Source organism: Nilaparvata lugens, chromosome 10, assembly GCF_014356525.2.
Source record: "Nilaparvata lugens isolate BPH chromosome 10, ASM1435652v1, whole genome shotgun sequence".
Classification (NCBI taxonomy): Eukaryota; Metazoa; Arthropoda; class Insecta; order Hemiptera; family Delphacidae; genus Nilaparvata; species Nilaparvata lugens.
Window position 1 is genome coordinate 38,979,281 of NC_052513.1, and position 24,090 is coordinate 39,003,370.

General features: G+C 34.1%; 1 protein-coding gene across 4 annotated transcripts in view; it reads right to left on the bottom strand.

The window, feature by feature from the left end:
- Positions 1 to 497: 497 nt before the first annotated feature.
- Positions 498 to 24,090, bottom strand: part of LOC111045686 (transcriptional regulator ATRX homolog) — an 89,910-nt gene continuing 66,317 nt past the window's right edge. For 3 of the 4 annotated variants that reach the window (XM_039436838.1, XM_039436837.1, XM_039436840.1), the window contains 5 exons: positions 20,683 to 20,845; positions 17,052 to 17,110; positions 12,418 to 12,468; positions 7,690 to 7,776; positions 498 to 2,615 (listed from right to left, as the gene is read on the bottom strand). In XM_039436838.1, coding sequence (XP_039292772.1) covers positions 1,503 to 2,615; positions 7,690 to 7,776; positions 12,418 to 12,468; positions 17,052 to 17,110; positions 20,683 to 20,845 — 1,473 coding nt within the window. In that variant the 3' untranslated portion in view covers positions 498 to 1,502. The remainder of the gene's footprint in view (positions 2,616 to 7,689; positions 7,777 to 12,417; positions 12,469 to 17,051; positions 17,111 to 20,682; positions 20,846 to 24,090) is intronic. The other variant, XM_039436839.1, reaches the window with a different exon arrangement.

The window sequence follows — 24,090 nt, forward strand, 5'->3', positions numbered from 1 at the left end:
ATCTCTTCTGGTGCCCCAATTTATAGCTAACCAGCCTGGTGTCTTTATATAATGCGGGCCGAAAAAGCTGAAGATATTATTACTCTTATAATATGGAACATAGGACTAAATATCCCAAAGTTCTAAAAATATTTTACATAGTATCGAGTCAATAGATTCATGGTTTAGGTTTATATATTATGGAATAAATAGTAATACAATATATTGTGTTCTTCGAGTAAACTATATTTTTTTGTACAAAAATTAGATTAAACTATACTTGTAAGTAGAACAAGGAACATAATATCAAAATTATATTTTCATTATACAACATTTCTGTTATACATTGGTAACAATTTGAACAAGATTTATTCTTTATACAATGTACAAAATTATATATAATATTTTTATTTATTCTATACGGTATTGAATGATATGAACACCAATATAATTATTATGACTAAATACTTCTTACTTGCTAAAATAATAATTTGGACAGTCTTACATTTATTTACAAGAAATATTCAATTTATAGGCTAGCTCAACTAGCAACTCAAAAAAATCAATGAATCAATCAGAAAAATTCAAGATGAACTGTAGATATTTCAAGATGATCCATTAATTATTTACGAAATGTATTCATCTAAAATATAACATTTTCCAGCAATTAAATAGAGAGAGCAACCAAAAAGAACTCAACGATTGTGAAGATGAAAACATAATGAAAATGAGCTTGGTTGTTATTTATTAAAGTTTTTCAGTTTATCATATTGATAGTTTGACACCATGTTCTGGCGAAACAATTGGTCAATATCAAACAAACCATTAAGTTGCTAATTTTATCAATAATTAATTATGCTTATCCCAAATGCCGAACTATTAGCGAGAATAATGGTAATGTTAAACATTATTTTGAACACGAACTCCTCCAATATTGATTATTTATACAAATCTAGACTGACAAATTTAATTAAAAAAATATAAATTGGAATAGAATTGGTTAAATTGAAATTGAATTTTTCTACAAACGGATAGGCAGCTTTTTTAATTATAATAATAGGTAATAATACACATGTATTAAACATCAATGTTTGATGAATATAGCTGATATATGCAAATTTAAATCCAAATACCTAATTATTCAATAACATCAAGTTTTTAACTATCTTTACAACTTGTGGACGCTTTCATAGAAAGCCCATAAATTGTACGTGTATTAGGTATAGATGTGATTGTTTGATTGGTAATATCATTAGGCCTATTGGATGTTATAATTTATAAGGAACGAATACTGTACTTTAAAAGTCAATATCAAATAAAGAAATAAATACTTGCAACTTGCATTTTGTAGAAAAATTAATTACAGTTCTTAAGTCTTCAATCTTCATTATTTGATGATCTACTCTCACTGGAACTTGGTTTATTTTCAGAGGAAAGTTATAATTTTGAAGAAATAAAAACTGTTAAATTCAATATCAAATAAAGAAATAAATTCTTGCAGCTTGCGGAAAAATATTCAGTCTTCAATCTTCATTATTTGATTTATTCTCGCTGGAACTTGGCTTACTTTCAGAGGTAGTGTTACTGGTTGATGCTTTTTGAATCACAGATGTGATTCTTGCCCTACTAGTATTACTTGCAGATGTGAGATTACTAGTTGAAATTGAATTACTGGCAGTAGCTTGGTTACTATTTGAAGGTATGTTGTTTGAAGTTGCATTACTACTTGTAGTTCTACCAGTTGAAGGAGGATTGATTACTGATGTAGCTCTACTAGTTGAAGCTATACTGCTAGTATTACTAGCAGTTGTGGATTTACTAGTTGCATTACTTGTATTTAAAGAGTTATCAGTAGCAAATGTTGATCTACTAGTGGAAGGAAATTTACTGGAAGAAGTCGTCATCCTACTAGCAGGTGTCTGCTTAGTAGTTGGTACAGCATTACTTGAATATGTGGAAGGATCAAAAGTTATAGTTTTTGGCATAGTAGTTTGAATTGCACTACTTGAAACCATCGTCCTACTAGCTGGAACTGCATTACTTGAGGATGTGCTACTTGAAGTCATCGTCCTACTAGCTGGAATCGCATTAATTGAAGATGTGCTACTTGAAGGCATCGTCCTACTAGCTGGAATCGCATTAATTGAAGATGTGCTACTTGAAGGCATCGTCCTACTAGCTGGAAATGCATTACTTGAAGATGTGCTACTTGAAGGCATCATTCTACTAGCTGGAATCGCATTACTTGAAGATGTGCTACTTGATGTCATCGTCCTACTAGCTGGAATCGCATTACTTGAAGATGTGCTACTTGAAGTCATCGTTCTACTAGCTGGAATTGCAGAGTTACTGGTTAAGTATGCATTATTTGCATTTGCATTCCTAATAGTTGAAGGGAAATTAGTCGAAGTTGTTGGCCTTCTAGCAGTCATCCTATTAGCTTGCATTGTGCCACCTGCATACGTGTTACTTAGAGCAACAGGCCACTTGGTGGAATCAGCAGTGTAAGGCTTAGTAGCTGCATTATTAGCGAATCTGCCTGCTGATTGATACATGCTGTTTGGTATCTGATGCTTGTTCCCCTGATTGTTGGAAGATGCGGGATTTGTTGGAAGGGCTTTAGATGTAACGCCAGTCTATAAAAAATACAAACAAACCGTTTAAATGCATAACTAAAAACAAAAAGGATATGATAATTCATCTGCATGATTTGTTGGAAGTGATCCAGCTGTACCGCCAGTCTATAAAGAATACAAACTGATTGACCGAGCGAAGTGAGGTCTAAGATTCAAGTCGACGGTTTGGCATTTCTCTTAATGTTTAAATGTTTGAATGTTTATAATATGTTGCGCATTTACGGCGAAACGCGGTAATAGATTTTCATGAAATTTGACAGGTATATTCCTTTTTTAATTGCGCGTCGACGTATATACAAGGTTTTCGGAAATTTTGCATTTCAAGAATAATATAAAAGGAAAAAGGAGCCTCCTTCATACGCCAATATTAGAGTAAAAATCTGGTGTGGCGCACTCACACAACTTTCCTTGCTGTTATGAGAATTGATCACCTGACGCTAGTGTTCACGCGCATCTCAAGTCTACTTATAAACGAAGATCTGAGTCAGCTGGTGACAGTACAATAACGCTGGAGACATACGAGGTCTGCTATCTCTTCATAGTGAATCATTTAATAGAATCAACAGTTGCCAGCAGTTTGCAATTGGATAATCACATTTTCTCGAATTTCGAGCTTATTTTCAATTTTAGTTGAAAATGTTACTGAACTTTAATTGTAGAGATTTTCATGCTCAATCTTTTCCACTTGAATTTTTTGTTTAAATTGTATCTGAAGTCTGTTAATTGGTAATCTAAAATCAAACTTTGCATAGATGGGGCGGAGCTCCTGAAATTTTTACAGATATAGGATTTGTGGCAGTTGATAGAGCTTATCGATGACTATTCTAGGTATAAATTAAATCAAAATCGTTGGAGCCGTTTTCGAGAAAATCACGAAAACCCCTGTTTTTGACAACATTTTCTCCATTTTAGCCGCCATCTTGAATTGCATTTGATCGAAATTGTTCGTGTCGGATCCTTATATTGTAAGGACCTTAAGTTCCAAATTTTAAGTCATTGGGAGATGAGATATCGTGTACACAGACGCACATACACTCATACACACACACACACACACACACACATACAGACCAATACCCAAAAACCACTTTTTTGGACTCAGGGGGCCTTGAAACTTATAGAAATTTAGAAATTGGGGTACTTTTTTACTAAATTTTTACTCTAATATTGGCGTATGAAGGAGCCTCCTTCATACGCCAATATTAGAGTAAAAATCAGACTATAGGATTATTCATTATAAATCAGCTGACAAGTGATTACACAGATGTGTGGAGAAGCCAGTCAATTGCTGTATTTCCATAAGATCTATAGTTTCAATCAGGTACTCTCGTGGATGATAATACTGCATCATGTCTACTGTTCACAGAACTACTAGTAGTTTAAATGCACAACTAGTTACTAGGCAGCTGAAATCATGTGTCAGCGCACTTGTATGTCTGTGTGATAGCTTCCAAATAGCCTCAGCTGATTTTATGAATAAATGAAAAACTGTTGAATTGAATGCAATGAATTCTTCAGATGACTAAATTATAAATCACAACAAATATTTGTCTTATGCAATGTTATTAGTTATATCCTGAAAAAGCATGAAGGAGTGAAGAGTCAATTTTGTTGTCCAACCAACTTGATTTGTGGAGAGGTTCGAAGAATACTGATGTTTAAATTTGAAGCTGATTGATGAATGTTTCCTAAAGTTATTGTAGAACATACAAACAGACGGACAAAGACTTTGGCCTTGAGTGAGTCAAAAGTGAGAACTCGCTGTCACTCGTTCAATAATGAATAATGTGTATATTTATATTATATTATATTCATATTATATTGTATATGAATAAATACAAAAAATTCTCACAAGGCAATCAATTTGTTTACGCCTCCATTCTTCAACAAATTTCAATACAACTCTGTTAAGATGCTCAGGAGTAAGAGCGTCCTTATACTGAAATAATAAGATAAATTGAAATAATTCTCTACATATAAATTTACACAAAATTTTTCTTAAGATTCGAAACAGAAGTCAATAAATCTAGAGGAATGCCCTTATACGTCCTTATATTGTAAACTAACAAAAGTATATTGCAATATTTCTCAACATTTAGATTTTCAACAAATTTTGCTCAAGACTTGAAGCATACGTCAATAAATCTAGAGGAATATGCTATTTCAATTATGGCAGTTAACATCAGAATATTTTTATTTGTAAATTTAAATTATAATAATTTTATGAAGGTTAGGTTCAGGCTCATAAGTCAATATTAGTAATCGTGATAAAAAACCTACACGTTTTTCATTGTTTTCGGCTTTTCTATCAACCTATCAAAGATGTTTAATTATAATGATAAAGTTTACATCAGTTACTCAGTCTTCGAGTAAAGATTATTTATGACTAGTACTACTTGGGACAAATAAATTGAACTGATGTATTTAGGGACAGAAGAAGTTTTGAGGTAGCCCCAGTTTTTTATTCAAATTTTGTAATATTTATTACTCTTAGGCTCAACTCAAACTTACGCGAATCAGGTCGAGAAGAGACTCGACTCTAGTCGAGAGCATGTATTTCCAAATGGTGACACTTGGACCGACCAGTCGATTCTAGTCTCCGCGACGTCACCATTTGAAAACACATGCTCTCGACTAGAGTCGAGTCTCTTCTCGACCTGATTCGCGTAAGTTTGAGTTGAGCCTTAATAATGAATGAGAAAATGTATGCAAGAATAAATAAATGATTTAATACACTACTAAAGGAATAAGTGAATGGATAAATAAATGATAGAATGAATAATTTTAAACGTATTCAATGTATATAATGAGAAATTACATTGAAATCAAGTTTCAACACTATAATAACTACTTTGAGGCTATACTATCAGGTAACCCGTGCTTTGCACTGGGGAAAATATTGATTCAAGATTCGTTTTATTAACCATCAGGCTACAATATTAAAGCATTAGGCAAGTCATAATATATACATTTTAAAAGTAGGCTATACACAATTGAGCAGAAAATCATACCTGATAAAGCACATCTATATTACATTCAATTCAGGTATTCAGATATTCCTCAAGTGAGTAAAAGGCATTATTCTTCAGATAACTGTACATAACTTTCTTAAATTTGTTTGGAGGCAGATTCCTGGTTGTTTGAGGCAGTTTATTATACAATATACACTGTTGGAAAGTATGGCTTCTCATAGTTTTAGTAAGTCTTATTTGTGGTGCTACAATGTTTCTACTGTTCCTGGTATTATATGCATGGAAGTCTTCATGAATGGAAAATTTTTCTGAGTTTTCCTTGACGTAAATTAAATTGGAATAAATGAAGAGAGATGGAAGGGATAGTATACCCAAATTAGGGAAATGTGGCCTGCATGAATCTCTCTGTGTTAGTCCTAGGATAGCTCTAAGAGCTTTTTTTGCCATAGGAACACTGTTTTTGAATGGACGGTATTACCCCATAGACGCACACCATAACTCGAATGTGAGTGGAAGAGCCCAAAATAGGTCAATATGAGTGTATCTAAATTCACGCTATTTCTCAATAGATTATTCGAGATGCTCAATATGTGTGTCCCAGTTCAGCTTGTAGTCCATATGAAGTCCAAGAAGTTTGACCGGTTTAATCAGACTCAGCTTGTCTTTGAGGGAGAAAAACAATATCTCAGTTTTATCTTCATTCAATTTCAGTCCATTGGCCACCTACCAAATCCTGGCCGTAGACAGAGCATTGTCGAGTTTATTCTATACTCTTTCTATCAATGGGTCTGTAGCAACAATAGTCGTGTCATCAGCATAATAATACACTTAAATATGAGTTGTAAATGCAAACCCATATATGTCAAAAAATATATTATTTTGTCAAAATTACGTGGATAATTTCCTTCTGAATTGAAAAAACCCATAAAAAATATGAATTGATCGGTCTCGAACCCGCAACCTTTCATTCATTTGAATGTCAACACTGACATAATTATATTCCTATATACATTAATTCAAATTGTTCCAAAATAATTTCATTCATTCGAAATCAAATTACTAATCATAGGTTGGGTTCTTGTTGTTGCGTAAACTTTAATCACAAATTGACTACATTTGTTTTAATTATTAAATTGAAATTTATTAACTTAAAGAGATGGAAATAAGCCTACATCCATCCTCGGTGAGTTTAGAATCTTTTAGTAAAACTGCAAGTTTATCAGTTCATTAGTTCATAAGTGATGATGCGTGAATCGTGTATTTCCTATCCCATACATGAATAAGACTATTTATTTATTTATTGGAGCAAACGATAGCTTACTATAGTCGGAAAAGAAAAAAAACAGGCTATTGCCCAAAACTTCTTCAATTTCCTAATTTTGTCTTAAATATTATGTAGATTATGTCCATTTCAATTTATACTATAAGACTATAGGATTATTCATTATAAATCAGCTGACAAGTGATTACACAGATGTGTGGAGAAGCCAGTCAATTGCTGTATTTCCATAAGATCTATAGTTTCAATCAGGTACTCTCGTGGATGAGAATACTGCATCATGTCTACTGTTCACAGAACTACTAGTAGTTTAAATGCACAACTAGTTACTAGGCAGCTGAAATCATGTGTCAGCGCAGTTGTATGTCTGTGTGATAGCTTCCAAATAGCCTCAGCTGATTTTATGAATAAATGAAAAACTGTTGAATTGCATGCAATGAATTCTTCAGATGACTAAATTATAAATCACAACAAATATTTGTCTTATGCAATGTTATTAGTTATATCCTGAAAAAGCATGAAGGAGTGAAGAGTCAATTTTGTTGTCCAACCAACTTGATTTGTGAAGAGGTTCGAAGAATACTGATGTTTAAAATTTGAAGCTGATTGATGAATGTTTCCTAAAGTTATTGTAGAACATACAAACAGACGGACAAAGACTTTGGCCTTGAGTGAGTCAAAAGTGAGAACTCGCTGTCACTCGTTCAATAATGAATAATGTGGCGTGACTCTGTAATGGGCACTAATGTTTGATATGAATAAATAAAGGAAATATAATTTATTCATATTATATTGTATATGAATAAAGATAAAAAATACTCACAAGGAGATCAATTTGTCTACGCCTCCAATCTTCAACAGATTTCAATACCACTCTGTTAAGTTGCTCAGGAGAAAGAGCGTCCTTAAACTGAAATAATAAGATAAATTGAAATAATTCTTGCATATAAATTTACACAAAATTTTTCTTAAGATTCGAAACAGAAGTCAATAAATCTAGAGGAATGCCCTTATACGTTCTTATATTGTAAACTAACAAAAGTATATTGCAATATTTCTCAACATTTAGATTTTCAACAGATTTTGCTCAAGACTTGAAGCATACGTCAATAAATCTAGAGGAATATGCTATTTCAATTATAGCAGTTAACATCAGAATATTTTTATTTGTAATTTTAAATTATAATAATTTTATGAAGGTTAGGTTCAGACTCATAAGTCAATATTATTAATCGTGATAAAAAACCTACACGTTTTTCATTGTTTTCGGCTTTTCTATCAACCTATCGAAGATGTTTAATTATAATGATAAAGTTTACATCAGTTATTCAGTCTTCGAGTAAAGATTATTTATGACTAATACTACTTTGGACAAATAAATTGAACTGATGTATTTAGGGACAGAAAAAGTTTTGAGGTAGCGCCAGTTTTTTATTCAAATTTTGTAATATTTATTACTCTTAGGCTCAACTCAAACTTACGCGAATCAGGTCGAGAAGTGACTCGACTCTAGTCGAGAGCATGTGTTTCCAAATGGTGACACTTAGACCGACCAGTCGATTCTAGTCTCCGCGACGTCACCATTTGAAAACACATGCTCTCGACTTGAGTCGCGTAAGTGTGAGTTGAGCCTTAATAATGAATGAGAAAATGTATGCAAGAATAAATAAATGATTTAATACACTACTAAAGGAATAAGTGAAAGGATAAATAAATGATAGAATGAATAAATGTATAAATTGACAAATGAATTAATTCGAATAATTTTAAACGTATTCAATGTATATAATGAGAGTAGAAAGATATCTAGAAATATATGAACACTCAACGCATAGCTACTGGTCGAATTACATTATTGCATAAAGTATTTAATAAAAGGATGACATTCTATACGGAGATGAATTATTTATTTTTTAGGAATAACTGGATGAATATTTGGAATCAGAACTTATTGTGATATGGGATAGACCATAAAAAATTGATCCTTTTAAATCGGATTCATATTCTCTCCTCTTCGATCTATATTTTCAGTGTAGAGTTGGAGAAACAATTGTTATATATTAGTGTCACAAAACATCAAAAACAATAATGTATTACTGCATCAAGGGAAGTCAATAAAGGTTTCTGCTGCAAATATAACTAAAGATTATGTAATACGTACAAACACATTCATTCATATTTCCAACAAAAAATTTTTTTTTGTTTCTTTGTTACTACAACTACAATTACTATAAAACATTCAAAAACAACAAATAAAAATATATGTGCAAGCAACAATCAAGTTTCAACACTATAATAACTAATTTGAGGCTATACTATCAGGTAACCCGTGCTTTGCACTGGGGAAAATATTGATTCAAGATTCGTTTTATTAACCATCAGGCTACAATTATAGCATTAGGCAAGCCATAATATATACATTTTAAAAGTAGGCTAATCATATCTGATAAAGCACATATATATTACATTCAATTCAGGTATTCAGATATTCCTCTAAAGGCATTATTCTTCAGATAACTGTATATAACTTTCTTAAATTTGTTTGGAGGCAGATTCCTGGTTGTTTGAGGCAGTTTATTATACAATATACACTGTTGGAAAGTATGGCTTCTCATAGTTTTAGGAAGTCTTATTTGTGGTGCTACAATGTTTCTACTGTTCCTGGTATTATATGCATGGAAGTCTTCATGAATGGAACATTTTTCTGAGTTTTCCTTGACGTAAATTAAATTAGAATAAATGAAGAGAGATGGAAGGGATAGTATACTCAAATTAGGGAAATGTGGCCTGCATGAATCTCTCTGTGTTAGTCCTAGGATAGCTCTAAGAGCTTTTTTTGACATAGGAACACTGTTTTTGAATGGACGGAATCACCCCATAGACGCACACCATAACTCAAATATGAGTGGAAGAGCCCAAAATAGGTCAATATGAGTGTATCTAAATTCACGCAATTTCTCAGTTTTCTCAATAAATAGATTATTGGAGATGCTCAATATGTGTGTCCCAGTTCAGCTTGTAGTCCATATGAAGTCCAAGAAGTTTGACCGGTTTAATCAGACTCAGCTTGTCTTTGAGGGAGAAAAACAATATCTCAGTTTTATCTTCATTCAATTTCAGTCCATTGGCCACATACCAAGTCCTGGCCGTAGACAGAGCATTGTCGAGTTTATTCTGTACTCTTTCTATCAATGGGTCTGTAGCAACAATAGTCGTTTCATCAGCATAATAATACACTTGAATATGTGTTGTAAATGCAAACCATATGTCCAAAAATATATTATTTTGTCAAAATTACGTGGATAATTTCCTTCTGAATTGAAAAATCCCATAAAAAATATGAATTGATCGGTCTCGAGCCCGCAACCTTTAATTCATTTGAATGTCAACACTGACATAATTATATTCCTATATTCATTCATTATAATTGTTCCACAATAATTTAATTTGTCATGATTCAAATTACTAATCATAAATTGGAATCTTGTTGTTGCGTAAACTTTGAATCACAAATTGACTACATTTGTTTTAATTATTAAATTGAAATTAAAAATTTAAAGAAATGGAAATAAGCCTACATCCATCCTTGTTGAGTTAGGAATCTTTTAGTAAAACTGCAATTTTATCAGTTCATTAGTTCATAAGTGATGATACGTGAATCGAGTATTTCCTATCCCATACATGAATAAGACAATTCCTATAAATACAAAGAAAATAAAAATCTCAGTACCCTTTTTTTTAAATATTTTATCACAACATGTTTCGGTCATTTATGCCATTTTCAAGTGATATCATTGAGGGCATAAATGACCGAAACATGTTGTGATAAAATATTTTTAAAAAAGGGTACTGAGATTTTTATTTTTTTTTTTGTATTTATATTACAAGTAGCCCTATACAGGAAAGAGATAAAGACAATTCCTTTCTTTATTTATTTATTAGAGCAAACAATAGCCTACTATAGTCGGAAAAGAAAAAACAGGCTACTGCCTAAAACTTCTTAAATTTCCTCATTTTCTCTTGAATACTATGTAGATTATGTCCATTTCCATTTATACTTATAAGAATTTATTAATAAGACTATACGTGAAAACTATGAAATATTTACACACTGACTAAAGCATGTTTTCGTTTGCAACAGTCTTGGCTGTTTTGCAACAGTCAAGACCATGCTTCACTCAGTAAAAGTAAATTAAATTCGTATGGCTATTAGTTGATGAAGAATCCCTTGCGGGAAGGTCCCACCTCGACTGAATATATCATTCAAGCCGTCATTTGGTCTTACGACTGTCATACTTCAGCCAGGACCAACAGTTAACGTTCCGATCTGATAACATGGGAGTGATACGGCTTTAAAAACTTTTGTTTGTAACCGGGTTTGAACCCGGGACCTCAAATCAGTAAAGGCCGGTTTCCGAGCTCAGGATTTAGCCAAGTTCTAGACTTTAAACAGCTGGAGTCAGAAAATTGGCTTTCCGAAACGGTGCGTAGTCGTAGTTTTTATGATAATCTTTAATTTGTCATTTTATAATTGGAAACGTTTTTCCTTGACGAAATGAAACATTCCTAAATAATTCATAATAGCTGAAACTTTCGAAATTTAATTTAAACGTGGACTGTGACTACGCCCTCGACTTTGGAAAGCCAATTTTCTGACTCCAGCTGTTTAAAGTCTAGAACTTGGCTAAATTCCGAGCTCGGAAACCGGCCCTAAGGCCCGCCGCAAAGTAGACCCACGCTAATCCACGAAAAGCAACCCACGCCATGGGATGTTTTGTAAACCATTGCTATAAAATTATTCATAATCAATCAGCTGACAAGTGGATTATTCATTGCATGTATTACACAGATGTCTGGAAAAGCCTAGCAATGTTTTACAAAACACCCCACGGCGTGGGTTGCTTTTCGTGGGTCTACATTGCCGCGGGCCTAAGTGTTTTCACATATAGCCTTCCAGCTGTTATTATGGTGCTAAAAAATATTGATATAACAGTTTGTAAGTCAGTGAGTAAATACTTTATAGTTATAGTTTTTCACATAAATATACACGATGTCCCACGAAGAGGTTTACAAGTTTAATTTCATATTACGTGCCCATTCATGCCCCGAACTTTTCTAAATTTTACACAGTTTACAAAGTAGGTTCTAAAAATATATAAATATATTCTGGGAAAATGTCAGCTCCCTAGCCTTCGTAGAAACAAAATGGCGGCAGTAGTTTTTCAATGAAGCAAATTGGTAAAATTTTCAATATGCCGCCATTTTGTTCCCAATGATTTTCCCAAAATATTTTTAGAACCTACTTTGTAAACTGAGTAAAATTTAGAAAAGTTCGGTGCATGGATGGGCACGTAATATGAAATATTAAACTTGTAAAACTCTTCGTGGGACACCGTGCAGTCTTCGAACTGTTATTATAGTATTAAAAATTGATGTAACATCGCAGTGCATAATGGTGATTCAACAAACAATCTCTGACACCCGCATTAAAAAGAAATAAATAAAAAAATCGCCTAACCACAAAGTGACTACTATTGTAAAGAATCCTCACCTTTTTTCTCAAAATATTTGTCATAATTTGCACATCATGTTCTGGGATTACCTGCAATGATAAAATATCAATCGATGGGTCCAAACTTATAATAATAGCCGGGGACACAACTGTTCATGCAGTGTTCCGATCCCACTCCGATCCGATCCCGGATGACAACAGCCTAGAATGGTACATGTGATCTGTACTATCACCACTACTTTCTCAGCCAACACAAATATCGGACATGAGTGGGATCGGAACACTGCATGACAGGTGAGGTCCCGGCTAAAAACGGCGAGGTAAAATACAGAGCGTTTCAAAATGTTCCTCGAGGTTACGAAAATTCATTACAAATAAACTATTCCACTTACAATAATATAGTTATTAACTGTAGTAATGTGATAACTGCAGTTAATAATTAGTTTTTGAACTATTTTTGATTACACTACAGATTACTAAAACACTATTATTAAAAAAATCTGGTGTGGCACACTCACACAACTTTCCTTGCCGATATGAAAATTGATCACCTAACGCTAGTGTTCACGCGCATCTAATATTCAAAGATCTGAACCAGCTGGTGACAGGACAATAAAGCTGGAGACACACGAGGTCTGCTATCTCTTCATAGTGAATGATTTAATAGAATCAACAGTTGCCAACAGTTTGCAATTACATTTTGAATAATCACATTTTCTTGAATTTCGAGCTTATTTTCAATTTTAGGTCAAAATGTTACTGAACATTAATTGTAGAGATTTTCATGCTCAATCTTTTCCACTTGAAATTGTTTGTTTAAAATTGTATCTGAAGCCTGATAATTGGGAATCTAAATTCAAACTTTGCATAGATGGGGCGGAGCTCCTGGAATTTTTACAGATGTGGGACTTGTGGCAGTTGATAGAGATTATTAATGACTATTTCAGGTATAAATTTGATCAAAATCGTTGGAGCCGTTTTCGAGAAAATCGCAAAAACCCATTTTTTGACGACATTTTCGCCATTTTAGCCGCCATCTTGAATTGCATTTGATCGAAATTGTTCGCGTCGGATCCTTATATTGTGAGGACCTTAAGTGCCAAATTTCAAGTCATTCAGTTAATTGGGAGATGAGATATCGTGTACACAGACCAATACCTAAAAACCACTTCTTTGGATTCAGGGGACCTTGAAACGTATAGAAATTTAGAAATTGGGGTACCTTAATTTTTTTCGGCAATCAATACTTTCCTTACCTATGAATAGGGCAAGGAAAGTAAAAAATTAGACTGAAGAGTCTTCAAAAATAGTTTAAAAACGAATATTCAAACTTAACTCAAACTCAAAGTGAAATTAACTTTAAACTGTCAGCATTGGTTGAATGGGAAACAATGATGTTATTTATGAGGATTGCTGCCAATTTGAATGATTTCGTCAAAATCCCCACTTCCCAATAAATTTCTGCTCTGGTGGCCAGGAAAAATACAACGGCTTCTTATGGTATAGTGAGGTCCACGTTATAATGGCAGTGGAGAAAGATACGAGAACAACGTTGCAGATCCTCTGTCTTGTCAATGCCTTCTATAGACGGTAGCTGATACAGGTTTATTGAAGTAATATTAACTGTTCATTCTCGTTTAAAAAGATCAATTATACTTTAATTAAGCAAGTATAATTATTTTATTAAGTAATTTTATTATAATTATTTAAGTAATTTCTTATTAAGCAAGAAATTATATTTTTCAATTAATTGATTATGAATTTACATAATTAAGATACAATATTTGTTAATTATTAATTCTATATTGTTAAAAGACGATCTGGCAACAGAGCAAAGCGAGGAAGAGATATCGCTATCGGCTTTGTTGAATGACAGACAAGGATAGCGATACCATTGCTAATCAAACACTGCCATTTTAACGTGGACCTCACTATAGTGTTCATAAATAGCAAACTTCAAATGTGTGTGTACACACCATAAGGAACAATGTTATTTTTTATGCCCAGCAGGGCTTAAAGCTGGATTTCCACATAAATATCAGAGACAGTGAAAATATAATTCCTACGAGTTCTTATTGGACTATCCCCACTCAGTCCAGCCGACCTAGTATACAAAAGCATAGAGAAACAATAGCGTAAGTAGATATCCCATGGTATAGGGCGTTTATGTCGCAACTTTTACTGTTATCCCAAGCCGATAGTTCACGTAGTTCTTTCCCATGCAGCTGTGTGACGCTGGTAGTCTCTAAAATTGTGCCGTTCCCACACTCTCACCCCAACAAAGTAGTAAAAATTGACAATAATCGACAGTAATCGGCTTGAGATAACAGTAAAAGTTGCGACATAAATTCCCTATACCATGGGATATCTACTTACGCTATTGTTTCTCTATGACAAAAAAAATATGATGATTTTTCAAATTCATAAAACAAAATGGCGGCCATTTGAAATGTTGTTTCTTAAATAACTCAAAAACCGTTGGTTGAAAAAAATACAAGAATAACTTTTTTTAGTAATTTTAGTTACCTATTGATTGGCACCAGATTTCTTACGATCAAACCAATATTAATTGAGATATGGCAGCTTTAGTGGTTGGTAACCCACCTTTAGATGGTTATGTAACGTTATTTTATTGTTTGATATGATTTAAAGCTTTAGTGATAGGTGACCACTGAAAGTTTGTTGCAGTGCAAACCAAGGCATGCTGATAGAGTCACCTCAATGATTTAACAATCTCTATTTTCAATTCATGTAGTAAGCGATTTAAAGTAATATCAAACAATAAAATAGCGTTTCATAACCATCTAAAGGTGGGTTACCAACCAACCACTAAAGCTGCCATATCTCAGTTAATATTGGCTCAATCTTAAGAAATCTGGTACCAATCTATAGGTAATTAAATTTACTATAAATTTTATTCTTGTATTTTTCAAACCAACGGTTTCTGAGTTGTTAAAGAAACAACATTTTGAATGCCCGCCATTTTGTTTCATGAATTTGAAAAATTATAATAATTTTTTTGTAGCTTTGTCTAGTTGTTATAAATGATTGTGCAAAGTTTCAATTTCGTATGTTCAACCATTATTTAGAAAAAAATAAGTAAAAAAAGCAAAATGGCCGCTGAGTGAGTAACTGAAGACTTCCGGACAATTTAAATATGATATATAGATATGTTTTTTACCCAGGGACAATATGCCCTAGAATATTGGTAGGGATCTCGTAAATACCATGTAGATATGCATGTGAGTGTGATATAGATATATGAATGTGATTATTTAGACTTAAGACCTCAAAACAGTGATTTCCAATCAACTTCTCATCTAATGGGCAGAGAATTGGAGTTTTCACACATAATTATGCAGTGTTCACATCAAAATGTGTGTGAACACTACCATAAGATCTAATGAAATTATCTTCAGATACAGTTTTTGGTCAGATACAGGGGGTCTGTATAATAAGTAACCGGACTGACCTCAGGAAATTTTTTATTGGCAAAATATGTACAATTTTTCTAAGATATCTTCAAAGTAGTCCCTATTGGAGTCGATAACACGCTGATACCGGATTTTCCAATCCCTGAACGCTCCCTGGAAGTCGTCACCCTCTATGCTGTCTAGAACCCTCGTCGTAGCACGTTGAACGTTTTCCAGAGTCCCGAACCGCGTCCCCTTAAGTTGTCTCTTGATCTTGGGGAACAAAAAGAAGTCCGGTGGTGCCATATCCGGGCTGTAAGGAGGATGCAAACGTTACCCTCGACTATTTGGCCAACAGCTCGGTGACGAGGAGGCAGGTGCGACGGAGCATTGTCGTGATGGAGGATCCCCGAATCGGCAATCTCCGGACGGACTCGATGAACCCGGGCGGTTAGTCGACGGAGCAACTCTCTGTAGTACTGTTCGTTTACAGTTTGTCCGGGTGGCACTAACTCTTTGTGAACGGCCAGTACCACAGAGAGGTGCTCCGTCGACTAACCGCCCGGGTTCATCGAGTCCGTCCAGAGATTGCTGATTCGTGGATCCTCCATCACGACAATGCTCCGTCGCACACCTGCCTCCTCGTCACCGAGCTGTTGGCCAAATAGTCGAGGGTAACGTTACCACATCCTCCTTACAGCCCGGATATGGCACCACAGGACTTCTTTTTGTTCCCCAAGATCAAGAGACAACTTAAGGGGACGCGGTTCGGGACTCTGGAAAACGTTCAACGTGCTACGACGAGGGCTCTAGACAGCATAGAGGGTGACGACTTCCAGGGAGCGTTCAGGGATTGGAAAATCCAGTATCAGCGTGTTATCGACTCCAATAGGGACTACTTTGAAGATATCTAATTAAAAATTGTACATATTTTGCCAATAAAAAATGTCCTGAGGCTAGTCCGGTTACTTATTATACAGACCCTGTATAGTGATATTTATCCACAATGAAACACTAGAATATTGTCTAAATATAGCATGAATTTATGTTCTGCTGAGCAGGAAAAGAAACCCACAATATCTCAAGGAAATGTTCACACATTTACATGTGAACACTACCATAAGAATTAATGAAATTCCTGTTGAAAGTTTCGGTCAAAAGCGTTTGATAAGCAAAGCAAAGAATGAGTTAGGTTATGGTTGCTCAATGTTAGTAAATCAGCAATTTAAATTTAAAAAGACTTGAAAATCGTGAAATTACCTGATCGACCAACATTGCAACGGCGTCAGGCGGAACTGATGAAGACTGGATACGATCAACTGAAAAAAATCCCAAAATTAATTTTTTGGCCGTGTATTTCAAAACTAATAGATAAATTACAATGAAGATACAAATAGAAAACATAGAGTAGAATAATTCCAAAGTAGCTATTCCCAAAATTCAGTTGAATAATCGAGTGCTTCCGTAGTTCAATTTCTGTAAAATTATTCAGTAAATGATAGGTCAGTCTACTGATACATCAGATCTGTCTTTAGAAGCCTATCTATTAGAAGCCTTTCTTGTATGAGTTTCAAAAAAACTGTTAAATTTATCCTGCATCAAAAATGCATTTATACAGTGGCTGATTTTTATGAAATTGATTTTCGTATGTATGAATTGTGAAAATGGTTTTGTAAATTACTTTATATTGTAAAATTGTAACTTATTGTTTTTATGCTTGGAATTTTGTATAATATTTATATGACGATTGACCATACATTTTGTTAAATGTCTTATGTCAATGAAGAAATTTCTATTTCTATTTATTGAATCCTAGTATTAGCAATTGCTTTATTTAAATAGCTTTTATTCAATCCACCCATTAAAATATGTTTCTGCAATTGAATGATATGATGCCCATTCAAGTAATAAATAGTACTAAAAACAGGTCATTTTAGGTAAACTATTATTTAAAGTTTTTTTTCTCTGTTCTCAATGTTATCCACCTTGGAAGCCTTCATGATAGAAGAAGAGGATTGAGGCTTTCGTCAGGGTACGTTTATGTCGGAGCTGCGATTAGTGATAAAAGCTGCGATTCTAGCAACGCGTAGATAATACCAACGTGCTTTCTAATAGGCCTGTTTATGTCTGAGCTGCGATGAAAATCGATCTTGGGTCCTGACCATCGATAAGAGCATCGATAATGGCTCGGTCCATTTTCGAAGCTAGTATCGAGGCTAGTATCGAGCTGTAGACTACAAAGTACAAACATGGACCAATATTTTTTCATGATTTGGGTTGATTTATATGTGGAGTTTCGTAAGCAAGTGACATTTTCTTTACTTTATTAAACTATTTCTTATTCAATTACAAAATTCTATCTCATTGTCAATGATAATAATGAAACATAATATAGACCTTGATGTATGCATTTCAAGAATAAATTAAATTGTTTCTATTTTATTAAAGAATATAACTTTCTTGTATAAACCTACTTATCTTGATGTTAGCATTAATCGCTCCTCTGCCATGATAGGACTTATGTGATAATTATTCCAGTCCTTTTGGAGATTATTGGAAACTCTCGTCAAAATGTGGTCGAAAGTTTCTATTTACATTCTCATATAGTCAAAAAAAAATTTTGGATGCTGTCTTAAATCTTTATACAAATGATGATACTCCCCAAATACATTCCTCTCCACATTGAAAGGATGTGCATAATATTCACGTTCTCTACAACCTTTACTGTATTCGATGCAAAAATAAAAACTTCATCAGAATCACTCATTATAGCATACACAAATTGGTTTTTCAAAACATGAACTCACGAATCAAGCTTTAAGCACGACTTTCGGCATGAACATTCGATAGAAGCTGAGCGCTACTCCCTACTAGCATCGCTTCTCTCATCGTTGCTAGGATCGTTTATCACAGCTCCGACATAAACGTACCCTTTTTTCACATATCGTTGCCCAAGTCTAGTTACACACACATCGATTTTTGAATGTAATTTTTTGCCGCTTTTATGAATTCTATTAGATTAAACTTACCTTGACAAATATGATGTGATCATGTGTTTGTCAAGTTCCATTCAATCTGGTAGAATTTACAAGGACAGTTAGAAATAGAATGTCCAAATAATCGATGAGTGTGTATCTAGACTAACATGAATTGTTAAAACAAATTGGGGCTATATGCACTATCTCAATTCAAACTGAGATCATCAGCTGTTGGTTTAAACTCTGAATGTAACACTTTATGATGAATGCGGCCATATCTTCATGTAGACTAAGGTAACTGTCACTTCATATCATCATGTAAACTAAGATAACGGTAACTTTATATTGATTGATTATTGATTCATACAATAGTCCAGTCAAAGAAATGTTATAGAGGGAAATGTTTGGAAAAGAATGTTTGTCCCCGCAGTTCTGTTTAGGGTAGTAAGGAGGTAAACATATCAAAAGTCCCCACCCCTACCACCTGTGCTAAGGGGTTGAGAGTGGTTCAAAGGAACCATTTGTTGGTTTCTCGCATATAACTCGAAAACTATGTATCTTACGGACATATTTGTTATATACAAAATTGAAGCTTACATAATTTCCTACAATATTTATTTCACAACTTTTTCTATATCTTCTCTAATTTTCGAGATATCCACTCTTGAAGGTGTGACATTTTTGAAAAAACACGTTTGCCTCCAATTTTTTTTTCAATGCTTGCTATTATAACCTAAAATCGATGGGAAAAATCCATGCTGATTATGAGATTATAGAGCATTGAATTCTTTTCAATTTGATGTAAAATTTATCGATCTAAAATCGATGGGGAAAATCCATGCTGATTATGAACTTATAGAGCATTGAATTCTTTTCAATTTGATGTATAATTTCACACTTTTATGAATTTCTTAGGGGTGGGGACTTTTGATATGTTTACCTCCTTACTACCTAAACAGAGCTGCGGGGTCAACAATTGTCTTCCAAACATTTCCCTCTATCCCATTTTTTGAGCATTCATTGCCTGGACTACAAGTACATCATCAAAAATGATAGGGAGTGAAAGAATAAGGTAGCCTTGAGCTATTCCTCTCCCAGATTTATAAAGGTTATACGTAGTCCGAAATAGGTTAAGTCTTGTAGTTGTTCTCTTCACAGAATTTTCAGTTCTTAATTATTTTCACAAAGTAGATTTTTATATCCTCATGTAACTGTGGGTTGTTTCTAATGTCTAATGGGACAGTTTAGGGCATGAGCCTGTTGTGCCTTTACTCATGTCAAGGCACACAATGTACACAATGTGATAAATAAATTAATTAATCAATAAACTTATAATATTAGCATTAGACATAAATGGTGGTGCATACGGGTCTAAGAAAACAAAATTATTTGAATGCAACAATAGAATCTTAAGTAACAAGGATGGGAAGAGGCCTTTTGCAAGCGAGAATGATGTTTCTAGTCGAGGCGTTAGCCGAAACTAGAGTTTCATTCGAGCACTGCAAAAGACATTCACGTCTAAGTAACTTACACTATTTTTTGTCATAATAATATAGAAAAGAATAATTGTGAAACAGAAAACATTACCTGCTTGTGCTGACATTACTACATGCATTCTATAAACATAACCTAGTTTACAAGTTTCGAATCAGGAATTTCTTGATTGTAGTTGATAAAATTTCCACCTGGAGCGCTAGAAGGCGGTTTTCGTACCAGTTTTGCCGTTCCCAATTCGGAATAGGAAACATACTCGACTGTAAAGAAAACATATGATTTTATTACAGTATAGTATACTGTAATGAGAATCATATGTTTATTTGTTCTACAATCAGCTGTTTACCGGCTTGATTTCATGGATGTAAAACAGCTGAAATTGAATGACTGTGACAAAAGAAAATATTACAACTACTCACGATTCTGGGCGTTCTTCTTCTCATTCTTGTAATCTTCCCAGGCAGCTTTCTGTTCCTCTTCGTCTAACTCCTCCTCTTCTACGTGACTGAGCAACGAGTCGTGCATGAACACTTTGTAAATCAGCGAACTGTGTTCTTCGAGCATGTCACACAGCAATCGATCCTGGAACCAACAACAACTCATTAAATAATAGATTATTGACTAGAGAGCCCCCACGGCAATATCCTATCCTACACTATTAAACGATAAAATATCGGGGCACCGAGCTTCGCTCGTTATTTTTATTTATTGATAAACAGAACACAATTCTCTAAAATGATCGTGTTTATATTTCACAGCTGGCTATACGTCAGCTTATGAATTTCGGAAAAGAAGACAAGGGAGGCCACGCAATCGATGGAGTGATGAAGTGGAGGATGATCTCCGGAGAATGGGAGTTGTGGCATGGAGACGAAAGGCATGTGACCGTGATGTGTGGAGGGCTCTAGTGCGAGAGGCTAAAGCTCACATCGAGCTGTAATGCCAGAAGAAGAAGATGAATTTCGGGGATGCGATATTTTGATTTTCCACAGAATCACTCGCTCACTTTTTCCTATGAGACGACGGAAGTCTCAGCTGTTTCAGCCAAGGATGAATTATCCTTTTAATGTCGCTCAACGAGTTTTCCCAAGGATGGGACCTAGTGAAATCGAATTTTTACATAATAAACCTACTATGTTCCAAATTACGTGAAAATCGATAGAGCCGTTTTCGAGATCCGTTGAACATAAATAACCAAATATAAAAATACAGAAATTGCTAGCTTAATATAATAGGATTTTTGTTTGTATGTTTTTATTTATGTTTGTATGTCACCGGATCTAGAAACTGGCTCCAACGATTCTCACGAAATTTGGAACATAGTAGGTTCATGATATAAAAAATCGATTGCACTTGGTCTGATCCCTGGGAAAACTCGCTGAAGGGCATGAAAAGGATGATAATTATTCATCCTTGGAAGAACAGCTGATCATTTCGTCGTCTGTCGAGTCGATAATGGAAGTGAGTGAGCGAGTGCATGTGTGTGGGACTGAGACAAAATTATGACTCAGCTGTTGAACTATTGCAATAGTTCAATCAGGTACTTAGTGCCTGTTCCACAAACGCCGGTTGAATTCTAATCCTGATTAATTCCAGAACCAATCAGAGAAGCCGTGTTTTTAAAATGATCTTCTCTGATTTAGTTCACGTGAGGTTATTCAGGATTAAAATTTAACCGGCTTTTGTGCAACCGGGGGCCTCTGTGAGAGAGATTTCTGCATTCCACTGGGAATTAATCTCAAACCACTGTGATAGATAGAACCTTTCTGTATAAACTACGAATATATTATAATTTCTACTTTTGTAATAAATGCTAATATGTTTGTTTGTCTTTTCGGTCTCAAAATGTTATAGTTTTTTCAAAGTTTGGAATTTTTTAATTAATTGTGATTGATTTAATTTAATTTTGAAGTATTTTTAATTTAAAAATAATCTTTGTGTGTTTCGAATTGTAAATTAAGTGTGTAATAGGAGAATGTTAAGTGACACATAACCTAGCTACATTTGGACTGTTGTATAAATTAGAATTGGAACCGTTTTGGGCTTATAAGCCTGTCGTACTCTTCTGTAAGTTGTGTAATTCTGAATGATTGAATAAATAAATAAATAAATAAAATGCTCTGTGCTTTTGTACCCCCCCCCCCGATATTAGTGCTATTATTCGAAGTGTTTCGATATTTGTAATCCAGTAGTTTATTCATTGTTAATATCGGGGCACCGAGCTCCGCTCGTTATTTTTATTTATTGATAAACAGAACACAATTCTCTAAAATGATCGTGTTTATATTTTACAGCTGGCTATACGTCAGCTAATGAATTTCGGGGATTCGATATTTTTATTTTCCACAGAATCACTCGCTCACTTTTTCCTATTCACAGACGACGGAAGTCTCAGCTGTTTCAGCCAAGGATGAATTATCCTTTTAATGTCATTCAACGAGTTTTCCCTATGATGGGACTTAGTGAAATCGAATTTTTACATCATAAACCTACTATGTTCCAAATTTCGTGAAAATCGTTAGAGCCGTTTTCGAGATCCGTTGAACATAAATAACCACATAACCAGATATAATAATATAAACAGACATAAAAAAATTGCTCGCTCAATATAATAGGATTTGTTGTTTATTTCATGTAAGAAGCTGCTGTCGAACAGCTGTTTTTTGTTCAAAGCCTCTCGCTGATGACAAAACATGTGTGTGCATGATAAGCATGCACGTACACACATGTTTATCATGCATGTCCTGCCGTTAGTGGCCAGTCTATCAAGCATGTTATTATGAATAACATATGCATGTTATTAAGGAATGGTTCTGCTTCCAGTTGAAAGTGATAGTAGAAAATTATTGATTACATTCCACAATCACAATATCAAATCTATGATTAGGAGAGTAACAACAGGATAAACCCAATTCTGTTTCTCTCCCTAAGGGCCGTTTGCACAGTCACAGTTCAATAGTAAATTTCGCACCTAGGGCCGAAAATGAGATTTTTCCGGCTCGAAATCGGTTTTCAAGTCCGAGGCCGTAGGCCGAGGACTAGAAAAAATTGAGAGCCGGAAAAACATTTTTGCCCATGGTGAGAACGTTATTTTTCGCCACACAGAAAAATAAACAATATAAATATGAGAATAATTGTTTATTAGGCACTTCCGAAAGCAAAACAGGAAGGTCATAGCTCTAGCAAATCTGAGGTAATCTGAATATCAGGAAATTGTCCAAGTATTTTTATTTTTTATTTTGATTTGTCTAAATAACCTAAAAGATTATGTTCAATTATGTAAGAGGTTGAGTTTATACTTTTTATTCTTCCAAATGACAATAAGATGATTAGATATTATTATAAATGTTTTGATTCTTGAATAATAAACACAGATAGTAAAAAGTTTTTTGATCAGCTGTTTTAGCACACTTGAAATTTGGCCAATTTGAATGTCAACGTCAACAATGCTTGTTGTTGTTGACTTCGGAAGTTTAGGTTAGAAGTTCTATCCTACTCTGAAAATCAAATTTGAATAGTTTATGATATATATCTTATCTGTACTTTATTCATCCAAATAAATGATAGTATCTTATTGCAGAATACTTATTCAATTCTAGAAGCATAAACTGATTCCGTTTCATAAACCATTTTGTAAACACGTTCACATCAAATCAGAATCAGCTGACTTCAAGGTTATTCTACAGCCCTAGGGCCGTAAAACTTTTACCGGCCTGGTCAGAAAACAATCATTTTCGGCCTCCATATGACGCACGAAACCCAGCTCATTACATCCAAGTGGGGCGAAAACTAAATTTCATCTTAATCTGGATTAAATCTATATCAAG